General features: G+C 42.5%; 2 protein-coding genes across 2 annotated transcripts; both read left to right on the top strand.

Annotated features, from left to right (window-relative positions):
* The first annotated feature begins 1,106 nt into the window (after nucleotides 1-1,106).
* Nucleotides 1,107-1,706, top strand: LOC138905781 (uncharacterized). The gene is made up of 2 exons (XM_070194300.1): nucleotides 1,107-1,241; nucleotides 1,365-1,706. Exons 1-2 carry the CDS (start codon nucleotides 1,107-1,109, stop codon nucleotides 1,704-1,706), a joined length of 477 nt encoding a protein of 158 aa, XP_070050401.1.
* A 3,887-nt stretch (nucleotides 1,707-5,593) lies between these two features.
* On the top strand, nucleotides 5,594-6,121 carry LOC138905780 (uncharacterized). The gene has a single exon (XM_070194299.1). It carries the CDS (start codon nucleotides 5,594-5,596, stop codon nucleotides 6,119-6,121), a length of 528 nt encoding a protein of 175 aa, XP_070050400.1.
* Nucleotides 6,122-12,744: the final 6,623 nt, after the last annotated feature.

Genomic DNA, 12,744 nt, shown 5'->3' with positions numbered 1-12,744 from the left:
TTAGTGAAAAACAACCCACCACAGAAGTCGAATCGGAAACTGCAAAGGAATCAGAGAAGCCAATTGAAGAGGCCGTGGCAAAGCAACCACAACCAATAGTTGCGAAGCCACCACCTCCATTCCCTCAGAGATTGCAGAAAGTGAAAGATAATGCAGCGTACAAGAAGTTCCTTGATATTTTGAAACAGGTGCAGATAAACATCCCATTGGTGGTCATTTTTCAAGAAGTGACAAAGTATGCAAAGTACATCAAGGAAATTGTGGCGCACAAGCGCAAACTAACTGAGTCCGAGACTGTAGCACTCAGTGAGGAGTGTAGTTCCAAAATTCAAAAGAAATTGCCTCCTAAATTGAAGGACCCAGGAAGCTTCACAATTCAAATTTCAATTGGGAAACATGTGGTTGGGTGAGCATTGTGTGATCTTGAGGTGAGCATAAAACTGATGCCATTGTCCATATTTTGACAACTAGGGTTGGGAGATCCTCGACCGACTACGATGGTATAGCAATTGGCAGATAGATCATTAGCCAGCCCCAAGGGCGTCATTGAAGATGTGCTGGTCCAAGTGGGCACATTTATATTCCCAGTTGATTTTGTCATCCTGGATTACGAGCCTGATCAGGAAGTCCCATTTATTTTGGGACGACCATTTCTAGCCACATGCCGCACAATTATTGATGTATGTGAAGGACAAATGACCATGCGAGTGGGTGACAAGGTGGAGGTCTTCAATGTATACCGAGCACTTAAATTGCCAGCACACTAAGAAGATTTGGCCTTGATCACAATTGTGGACGATGAATTGGCAGGCACAACACCATACTTGGTATATGAAGATTCTTTGGGAAGAGCTTTAGTTGATGAAGAAGAGGAGGAGGATGACCTGGTGGAAGAAATTGTACAAGTTTTGAACATGACATGCCAGTATGTCAATGGGTTGAAAAGATTTGAGGAAATCGATAGGCCATTGACATTGACACTACCTAAGCCATCGATTGAGGAGGCTCTAAAATTGGAGCTCAAGCCTTTACCTTCTCATCTATGATACGCGTACTTAGGTGTTTCAAAATCCTTACATGTGATCATCTCATCTTCATTATCACATATGCAAGAGGATAAGCTGCTGCAGGTTCTGAAGGAACACAAATGGACAATTGGTTGGACTATTGCTGATATCAAGGGGATTAGTCCATCATTTTGCATGCATAAAATATTCCTGGAGGATGGAAAAAGACTTAGTGTGGAGCAGTAGAGATGATTAAATACTATTATAAAGGAGGTAGTAAAAAAGAAGATTATCAAGTGGCTGAACACTGGGATCATACTTCCTATTTCTGACAACAATTTGGTGAGTCCTGTGCAGTGCGTGCCGAAAAAGGGAGGCATGACAGTTGTGGCAAATGAGCAAAATGAGTTGATACATATCAAAGTGGTGACGGGCTGGAGGGTATGCATTGATTACAGGAAACTCAACAAGGGTACGCGCAAGGACCACTTCCCTCTCCCTTTCATTGATCAGATGTTGGACAGGCTAGCCGAGCATGAATTTTATTGCTTTCCTGATGGTTACTCCGATTATAACCAGACAGTGATAGCAACAGAGGATCAGGAAAAGACTACATTTACTTGCCCTATGGCACCTTTGCCTTTAAAAGGATGTCATTCGGGTTATGCAATGCACCGACGACTTTTCAAAGCTGTGTGATGGCCATCTTCACCGACATGGTGCAGAAATTTGTAGAGGTGTTCATGGATGATTTTTCAGTCTTCGGGTTGTCCTATGATAATTGTCTAAAGAACTTGGAGTTGGTGCTAGCAAGCTGTGAGGAAACTAACCTGATACTTAGTTGGGAGAAGTACCATTTTATGGTTCAAGAAGCTATTGAATTGGGACATCGAGTGTCCAATCAAGGAATTGAAGCCGACAAGGCCAAGGTGGAGGTAGTGGAAAGACTACCACCACCCATCTCTGTTTAGAGCATCCGCATCTTCTTGGGACATGCATGTTTTTATAGACATTTCATTAAAGATTTTTCAAGTATTGCTAATCCATTGTGCAGGTTGCTAGAAAAGGATGCCACATTCAAGTTTGATGATGCATGTCTGAAGGCATTCGAGGAGATGAAATTGAAGTTGGTATGTGCGCCAATCATTATCGCACCTGACTGGAGTTTGCCCTTTTAGTTGATGTGTGATGCGAGTGATATAGCAATTGGGGTTGTGCTTGGACAAAGTAAGAACAAAGTGTTTCATTCAATCTACTATGCCAGCAAGACCCTAACTAATGCACAACTCAATTACACCACGACGGAAAAAGAATTATTGGCAGTTGTCTATGCTTTTGACAAGTTTCAGTCCTACTTAGTAGGAATGCACGTGATCGTGTACACGGATCATGTGGAGATCGGGTATTTAATCTCAAATAAAGATGCTAAGCCAAGACTGATTAGATAGGTACTTCTTTTGCAGGAATCTAACTTGGAAATCCGTGATCGGAAGAGCATAGAGAATCAGGTGGCTGACCACTTATCAAGTCTAGAAAATCATGAGCATATGGAAAAAGGAGGGGTGATTAAGGATACATTCCCAGATGAGCAACTCTTTGCAGTCACACATGGTCTGTCACCATGGTATGCAGATTATGTAGATTTCATAGTGAGCGGAGTACTACCTCCAGAAATGCCACCTGAAGGGAGGAAACGATTCCTACATAACATAAGCTACTATTTCTGTGATGAGCCGTTCTTGTATCGACAGTGTGCTGAGGAGATACATTCCGGAGAAGGAGGTGGAGCAGGTTTTGTACGATTGTCACTCCTCACCTTATGGGGTCATGGTGGTGATAGAACAACTGCAAAACTTCTGCAATCGGGATTCTATTGGCCGAATCTATTTAATGATGCCCATTCATTTGTGAACAAGTGTGATCGGTGTCAGAGTGCTGGAACAATCACTAGAAAAAATGAGAAGCCATTTATGAACATTCTTGAGGTGGAGATTTTCGATGTTTGGGGGATCGATTTTATGGGACAATTCCCATCGTCTAGAGGGAACAAATACATCTTGTTAGAAGTTGACTATGTGTCTAAGTGGGTGGAGACCATTGCTTTACCTACTAATGATGCGAAGGTGGTGTGGCTAAATTTGTCAAGAAGGACATTTTTACACGTTTCGGGACTCCTCGAGCTCTGATAAGTAATGAAGGTATGCATTTTTGCAATAGACTTTTGAACAACCTTCTAGCAAAATACAAGGTCAAGCATAAAGTTGCCACCGCATAGCACCCTCAAACGAGTGGGCAAGCAGAGGTATCAAACATGTAAATAAAGCAAATTTTGGAGAAAACAGTCAGGGTAAATAGGAAATACTGGGCTACAAGGTTGGATGACGCTTTATGGGTGTATAAGACGGCATATAAGACACCTATTGGTACCTCTCCTTAGAAGTTAATCTATGGCAAAGCATGTCACTTTCCAGTTGAGCTAGAACACAAGGCCTTTTGGGCCGTCAAAAAGCTCAATATGGATATGGAGTTGGCGAGTAAGAAGAGATTGCTCCAACTCAATGAGCTAGATGAATTCAAGTTGAATGCATATGGGAATGTCAAGCTATATAAATAAAAGACTAAAAGGTGGCATGGCAAGCACATGAAGCATAGCCATTTCGAGCCAGGCCAATTGGTATTGTTATTCAACTCCAAGCTGATTTTGTTTCCTAGAAAATTAAAGTCGAGATAGGCTAGACCTTTTGAAATAGTGCATGTGACACCATACAAGGCTATAGAGTTAAGAGCGTCAAATTCCAAAAGGACATTCTTGGTCAATGGGTAAAGAGTCAAACGTTATTGGGGTGGTGACGTGGATAGTCACAAGTCCTCAGTTGATTTGAAAGATGCTTGAGGATTGGTGTCGTCGTGCCGCGACGTTAAATCAAGCACTTCTTGGGAGGTAAACCAAACATTTTATTTTGGTTTCATAGTTTACTAACTTTTCTCTTTGTTTTTCATATATATATAAAGAAAAGTTCCGGGTATGGGAAAACAGGGTGGATGCGTCGTACCCCCTTAGCATCCAAAAATTTAATACCAACTCCGCGAGATAGTGGAATGTGGCCATCGTGACCAAGGTCGCCTCCCCTCAAAATTTTGGGAGCAAAGGCAGACACGTCGTGTCCCTTTCGACGCGCACAGGTAAGTGTTTTGTTTAAACACTTTAAACACCCATCTCTCCCATTCTTGCCTTTCCATCTCCGCATAAAAACCACCCTAACCGCAGCTCCCCTCCCTCGCACCACCACTACATTTAGAGATAATAAACTAAAATTCCCTTCATCTCATTAATTTTGGGAGGGTATTTGAATTGCCCAACTGTTAGAAGACACTAGGCAAAACTGTTGCACTCCACTTGTTCGACGAATTGCCTGTGAAGTGAATTTAGGCGCCGACGAAGTCTGAGTAACCGAGCATCACTACTTGCTCATGAATATGTGTGGGGTTGTTTGAGGGATTTTAGACTTCTTGATCAGCATTATTGGAGCTACGGATGCCCGCCACTCGTTCAACTCTAGTTTTGAGTCATCTAATGGTAGTAGGCTACCGAGTAACCAATTTTCGGGCTGAATTACATACAATCAAGTAGCTGCACTTGCTATGTGATGAAGAGGTTATCTAAATACAGTTCTCAAGAGGATTAATACACAATTATATTACATGAATTTCTTGTTTGATGCTTAAATTCTTAAGCTTGTAAAGAATCAGTGAAGTTGTAAAGAATGTTTTGAAATGAAATACTCAATGATATAGTTGTGAGCGTGATTGGAATTGAAACTTGTTTGCAAAGATGTTGTGTACATGAAGCTTTAATGTCCTGAGAACTAACTGTTACACTACTTATTCTGTAGGAACATAGGTGTCACAATGGCGGCAACAAGCAAAACGTCTAAGCAACAAGAAAGAGATAATGACAAGCAACCACACAAAAAGCCTACCGGAAAGGCAACAGGTGCTCCAAACCCACATAACAAAAGAAAGTGGACTAAGAAAGAAAAGGCACAACCGATCAGGCAATTACTTGATGAGACGAATCAAGAAGAAGAGGAAATCCACAAAGCAGGTTGATCCAAAAGATAAAGGAAAGTAGAAGGCTACCTCAAAATCTGAGTTTGAGTCTGATTCGGACTATGAGCTCACAAATGTCTACACGAGCAACGAAGATGATGGTGAACCAGTTGACCGAGCTGCTTTGGAAAAGAATTTTGTTAGCGAAAAAGCATTCCGGGCTTATGAGAAAATCCTGGATTCTAAGAAATACATTCTAGAAAAGCCAATCAACATTGGAGCACTGAAGAAAAATTACCCGGACCTTTGAAATCAATCCGAGAGGTGCAACAATAGAGACCTATCGTGAAGGGCCACGACAAGGCTAACCTTACTATTGTCAGAGAGCTTTATGCCAATTGGCGTCATTTGCGGGGCAGCATTGTGAGAGTATGAGGGGTGTATATCAATGTAAGGTCCCATAACAGTTTACCGAAAACCCGGGAGTGGAGTTGGCCTCCTACCACCTGAAAGGGGTGGCTTATTCTTGGTTTGAGATGTGGGAGGAGTGTCGTGAGGAGGGAAGCTCTCCAACGAGGTGGAGTGAGTTTACCAATGCCTCTATGGATCATTTCTTGTCTACTGAGACTAAGGCAGCCCATTCCGCTAAGTTTGAGAGCATGAATAAAGGTAGCATGAATGTGTGGGAGTACCATATGGAGTTCGCGCGCCTGTCTATGCATGTTATTCGCATGTTGCCCGCTATGAAGGCTAGATTGCATCGGTTTGTGCAGGGCATTAGCCCATTGGTTATTAATGATGCCGCTACGACTGCTTTGAATTCTGATAAGAACTATGGGAAGATGATGGCGTTTGCTCAAGCTACAGAGGATCGTAAACTGAAAAATACAAATGAGCGTGAGGGTAGCAGCAAGCCCCGGACCGCGGGCAACTTGGGTAGTTTTTCTGGTGGTGGTAGGTCAGCATTTAGGGGAGGTTCATTAGGGCCATCTCAGTCATTCGCTCAGTCTTCAATGAGTGCACAACCATTCGGGCCCAGTCAGGGCAACAAGGGACCCCACTAGCAGGGTCGGTCTGGAGGAAGATTCCAGCAGCAACGAAGGCCCCTATGCCCTAAGTGTGGGAGGATGCACTTTGGGGTCTGCTTCATGGACCTACCTATTTACTAAGGGTGTGGTGTGAGGGGCCACATTCAGAGGGATTGCTACTCATCCCGCCAGATCATGGGCATAGGTACAACGCAACTAGCTAACTTTGCAACTATTACATTCACAATACCTCCTCCAGCTCGAGGCACCCCAACACCCGCAGGGCGTGGTGTAGCTAGGGGTAGCGCATAGAGTTCAGGAGGACCCAACATATTTTATACTATACGGAGGTGTCGGGATTCAGAGGCTTCTTCAAATGTTGTATGTATATTGACTTTTCAATATCATGATGTGTATGCTCTTATTTATCCCGATTCCACGTTGTCCTATGTCATTCCCTATGTTGCTATGGAATTTGGGATAAAACCGAAACAACTTCATGAGCCGTTCTCTGTATCTACTCCGGTTGGCAAGTTTATTATTGGCCGCACAGGTTTATAGGGATTGTGTTGTCACAGTGCGTGGTCAGAACACCCTGGCCGATCTCGTTGAATTGGGGATGGTTTATTTTGATGTAATAATGGAGATGGATTGGCTTTATTCATGTTTCTCTAAGCTTGATTGTCGAACCAGATCCGTTAGGTTGGAATTTCCAGATGATTCGGTGATTGAATGGAAGGGGGATGATGTGGTGCTGAAGGGTAGGTTTATTTCTTACCTTAAGGCCACGAAGATGATTAACAAGGGGTGTATCTACCATTTGGTTTGGGTTATGGACACCGATGTTGAGGCACCTACACTTGAGTTCGTGCCGATTGTGAATGAATTTCCGGAGGTCTTTCCGGATGAGCTCCCTAGGATCCTACCAGATAGGGAGATTGATTTTGGAATTGATGTGATGCCAGACACGCAACCTATATCTATTCTGCCCTACAGAATGGCACCAGCAGAATTGAAAGAGCTAAAGGAACAATTGAAAGATTTGTTAGAGAAGGGTTTCATTCGGCCGAGTGTGTCTCCTTGGGGCGAACCAGTCCTCTTTCTAAGAAAGAAAGATGGGTCATTAAGGATGTGTATTGACCATCGGCAGCTCAACAAGTTACAATCAAGAATAAATATCCACTACCAAGGATAGATGACTCGTTTGATAAATTGCAGGGTGCTAAGTACTTCTCCAAGATCGATGTAAGATTCGTGTATCACCAATTGAAGATCAGGGAGCAGGATATTCCGAGAACAACTTTCAAGACCCGGTATAGGTACTTTGAATTTCTGGTAATGTCTTTTGGACTAACAAATGCCCTGGCAGCTTTCACGGTTCTTATGAATCGAGTCTTCAAGCCTTTTCTTGACTTATTCGTAATAGTGTTTATTGACGATAACCTTGTATATTCGCGAAGTAGAAAGGACCACGCCGGTCATCTCAGGGCAGTTCTACAGACTCTATATCAACACAAGTTGTATGCGAAGTTTTCAAAATGTGAATTTTGGATTGAATACGTTACATTTGTGGGGTATGTCGTCTCTAGAGAAGGAATTAAAGTTGATCCTCAGAAGATTGCAGACGTGAAGAATTGGCCTAGGCCTACTACCCCAATAGAGATTCGCAGTTTCTTAGTCCTAGTGGGGTATTACAGGAAGTTTGTGGAGGGGTTCTCAACTCTTGCCTCTTCGTTGACTAAATTGACGCAGAAGGCGGTTAAGTTCTAATGGTCAGATGCTTGTGAAAGAAGTTTCCGGGAGTTGAAATCAAAATTAACTATGGCACCGGAGGGTACAAATAGGTTTGTGATATATTGTGATGCTTCAAGAATCAGACTTGGGTGTGTATTAATGCAACATGACAAGGTGATAGTCTATGATTCTAGGCAACTCAAGAATCATGAAAAGAACTATCCAACACATGACTTAGATCTTGCAGCGGTGGTCTTTGCATTGAAGATTTGGCGTCATTATTTGTATAGGGTACATGTGGATATGTTCACGGACCATAAGAGTCTTCAATATATTTTCAAACAGAAGGAATTGAATCTAAGGCAGCGAAGATGGCTTGAGTTACTCAAGGATTATGACATCGATATCCTATATCATCCGGGGAAGGCCAATGTTGTGGCAGATGCTCTTTGCCGGAAATTTATGGGTAGTTTAGCTCACTTGGAGGAATATTAAATGCCATTAGCCAAGGAAGTGCATCGGTTGGCTAGTTTGGGAGTTCGTCTTGCAGATTCTAGTAAAGGAGGAGTGATTGTGCAAAATAGGGCTGAATCATCACTTGTTGTGGAGGTCAAGGAAAAGTAATACAATAATCCATTGTTGGTACATATGAAGGAGGGGATTCATAAACATAAGACTATGGCCTTTTCTCTTGGCATGGATGATGGTACCCTAAGGTACCAAGGGCGACTATGTGTTCTAAATGTGGATGGTCTATGGGAAAGAATCATGACCGAGGCTCACACTTCTAAGTGTTCCGTGCACCCGGGTTCTACAAAGATGTACCATGATCTTAAGGAAGTCTACTGGTGGAGTGATATGAATATGAATGTAGCGGACTTTGTGGCAAGATGTCCAAATTGTCAGCAAGTGAAAGCCGAATACAAAAGGCCGAGTGGGTTGGCACAAAACATAGAAATTCCGTCGTGGACATGGTAAATGATCAATATGGACTTTGTGGTAGGACTACCTCGCACTCCTCGCAAGTTCGATTCGATTTGGGTGATTGTGTCTCAACTCACAAAATTAGCTCCCTTCTTACCTGTTAAGGCTACTGACATGGCAGAACAGTATGCTCAGTTGTATATAAAGGAAATAGTCAGGTTGCATGGAACTCCAGTTTCTATTATCTCAGATCGAGGGGTTCAGTTCACGGATAATTTTTGGAAGAAGTTTTAGAAAGGTTTGGGTACTCAGGTGAATCTTAGTACAGCCTTTCACCTACAGACTGACGGGAAGGCAGAGCGGACTATTCAGACGTTTGAGGATATGTTGCGCGCTTGTGTTCTTGACTTCAAAGGTAGCTGGGATGATCATTTACCGCTCATAGAATTTTCCTACAACAACAATTATCATGCCAGTATCCAGATGGTACCGTTCGAGGCATTATATGGTAGAAGATATAGATCTCCCGTTGGGTGGTTTGAGATCGGGAAAGCAGAATTGATAGGGCCGTACCTCGTGCATCAGGATATGGAGAAGTTTAAGATCATTATAGAATGATTGAAAACTGCTCAGAGTCATCAAAAGTCCTATGAGGATGTGCGTCATACGCATTTGGAGTTCAAAGAAGATGATTGGGTATTTTTGAAGGTTTCCACTATGAAGGGTGTAATGCGGTTTGGTAAGAAAGGAAAATTGAGTCCGAGGTATGTCGGACCATACATAATCATTCAGAGGATTAGCCAGGTGGCTTATAGGCTAGAACTACCTCCAGAGATGACTTTAGTGCACCCGGTGTTTCATGTATCCAAGTTGAAGAAGGTGATTGGAGATCCGTTGCTTATTGTTCTGGTTGAGGCAATTGAGTTTAATGAAGAACTGACGTATGAAGAAATTCCAGTTATCATTCTTGATAGGCAAGTTTGAAAGGTGATAAACAAAGAAATTGCCTCCGTGAAAGTGTTATGGCGAAGCCAACAAGTCGAAGAGGCCACCCGGGAAGCTGAGGAGGAGATGAAGAAGAAGTATCCTAATTTATTTGAATAGATATGTAATTGTGTCCATGATGTTGAAAGCTGACTTTCTATAAACTATGTTTCCCCTGTACGACTTATGTTGAGGTTGCTCATCCTTGGTAATGTAATGTTTAATGGCCTTGTGGACGGTGTTGTTTCCCTGTTGTTTTATATCATTGTGTTATGGTTATGTTATTAGGAATGGTTTTGGGATTCTCTAACAGGTGGATAGGCCCAGTTACAGGGGAAACTCTGGCGAAAATTTTGAAAATTTGGGGAGTTAGTCAAAAATTAAAACTGCTGGTGTGTGTTATAGCAGCTGAGTTACATTGGGTGCTAATGATGAATTTTGAACCTCATTTGAGGACGAATGATCCTAAGTGGGGGAGGATGTAAGGCCCCGTAAAAGTTTACCGAAAACCCGGGGTTTCGTGGTGCCGAAGTAGACTTTTGTGTTCGAACATTTTGGGTTGAGCAGTGCATTGGGGAGTTGAAGAGAAGTTTTGGAAGTGCAGGGCATTTCTGCGATCGCAGAACAGATCTGCGGACCGCAGATCTGGCACAGACTGAGGCAAAAAATCTGGGCAAATGTTTGGACATTATGCATTCCATTATGCGGTCGCATAATCTTTTTGCGGGCTGCATAACCCATCCCAGATCCAGCATGAAATTTTTCAGAGGGAGGTTCTGCGGCGCATTATGCGACCGCATAATAGGTCTGTGGACCGTAGACTGGTCACAGAGTGGGGCAGAATTTCCCAGTTTCGGAGGGCCATTGTGCGGTGCATTTTGCGGACCGTAGAAGCATTATGCGGTCACATATGCGACCACAGATCTGTGTCAGGGCTTCATTTTTTCAATTTTATAACCCGACCCCCATTTCATTTATCTTTCCTAAGCGTTCATTTTTGGGGGATTACCTGACATTTTAGAGAGATGAGAGAGCTATTCTAGAGAGAGGGACGGGAGGACTAAGGATTCACTACTCAACTTGGATCAAGCCTTGGAATTTCATCAAGAGGAACTTGCTAGGGTTTCTAAAAGGTAAGAATTCTTCCCCCAATTCTCCAATTTCTAATTTAGGTAGAAGATGGGTAAAGGGCGAGTGTGATTCTTGGGTGGGAGAGTATGTTTTATACATGCATGTGCCAATAAGGTTTGTGGGAAGATTGTTGAGCTTAAATGGGTAAAGATTGGGTTGTGGAGTGAAGGAAATCTTGTGGTAGAACCTTGTAATCAAATTTGCACATCTAGTGTTTGATAAAATGCTCAAATAAGCTAAAACCATGAATGTCTTCCTAATTTGTGTTTAGTTTTGTTATGTGTCAAAATGGATTGAAGTTGCTGGGATTTCCGGAACATTGTAGTAAATTAAGGAAAGCTCAAAGCGAGGTATGAAGGCTAAACTCTTCTTCTAGTATCAGAATTTCTGAATCCTTGTAAACTTCTATAATGTGGGGTGAAACTGGTAAAATTGATTCCCGATTGGCATAACGTGTTAGAACCCTCGTGTGTTAATGATTCTCTATTTTTGCTTAATTATGTTATACCCCTTTTTGGAAGAAGATCTCGTATAAAATTAATGTGATTACACACTTATTTCTCATATGATGAGACTTTGTGAACTTATACTTGCTAAGGCCAAAGGCCCCAAATGGTTGATTTAAAAGGGAATTCTTTTGTACAAACTATTATTGTTTCGGGAATCCGAAATGTGGCATTGTGAACACACTTCCACCCGTATATATTAGGGTGAGGCGGCAGGATCACTTTGTGTAGAGTTGTGGTATTGTGCATACACCTCTACCCACATACATAAGGGTGAGGCGGCGGGGCCGCTTTGTATAGAGTTTGTGGCATTGTGAATACACCTCTACCCACATATATTGGGGTGAGGCGACAAAGCCGCTTTGTGTAGAATTTCTGGTGTTGTGATTGCACCTCCACCCGCATACATTGGGGTGAGGCGGCGGGGCCGCTTTGTGTAAAGGTAGTTGTAGAGGATCCCCGACTTATGAATTTATAAATGTTATTGAAAGCTATTAATAAATTTGCTATGGATTTAACAGCTAACTAAGCCTTTTGTTGTTACCATGATTCATCACATTCATGTTGTATTTCCAATTCCTTGCATAAGTGTTTCTTCTTCGTACTAGTACTATTCGACATGTAATACTGTCCCTTTTGTCGGGGGCGCTATATCTTTAATGGATGCAGGTAGTTCCATAGCAGGTGGTATTGATCAATGATAGCCGCACACCCTCTCCTCAGCCAACTTAGTGAGCCCCACTTCATTCCGGGGTCCTGTATTTCTTGTTCCATGTACATAGTGTTTTGAGGTATGCCGGGGCCTTGTTGCCGGCACTATCATAGTACTCTTTTGTTTATGTTAGAGGCTCCATAGACATAATATGGGTTGTATATGGGTGTTGGGAAAGTCAAACTAGACTTGTTGTATTTGAATCACTTGTTGCACTTTAACTATGATTGTGTATGTATTTTGAGGCTATAAAATGAAATGACTAATGGTAATGGAATTGGCATTGTTCATGGAATCCACTCAAGGTTTAATTAATGAAATGTATATTTTCTTTATTCATGGGTGAGTTGGGTAGAAGGCATTGTACAAGCTTGCTCGGCCAGGGTATCTCGGTTGAGCGCCGGTCGCGCTCCCCGATGTTGGGTCATGACAATCAATGTATCAGCTGAGGCTCTAAACGAGTTCTTAGGAGTTCCCCACACACCAACGGACATGTATGAATCTATATGTAATGAGCCTGATTACTCACATGTTCAGTCCGTCCTATGCCCTACCAGGAAAGATGCAAATTGGAAGCATGGAAGTGTAGAGTACCATTCTCTGGCTAAAGAGTTCATGAGCGTATTAGTACGTGTGGTGCTGAATTTTATATGCAATCGCCTGATGCC

The sequence above is a fragment of the Nicotiana tomentosiformis genome, chromosome 2 (genome assembly GCF_000390325.3).
Source record: "Nicotiana tomentosiformis chromosome 2, ASM39032v3, whole genome shotgun sequence".
NCBI classification, from domain to species: domain Eukaryota; kingdom Viridiplantae; phylum Streptophyta; class Magnoliopsida; order Solanales; family Solanaceae; genus Nicotiana; species Nicotiana tomentosiformis.
The sequence above is the reverse complement of the archived record's forward strand: the minus strand, read 5'-3'. Positions and strand labels throughout refer to the sequence as shown.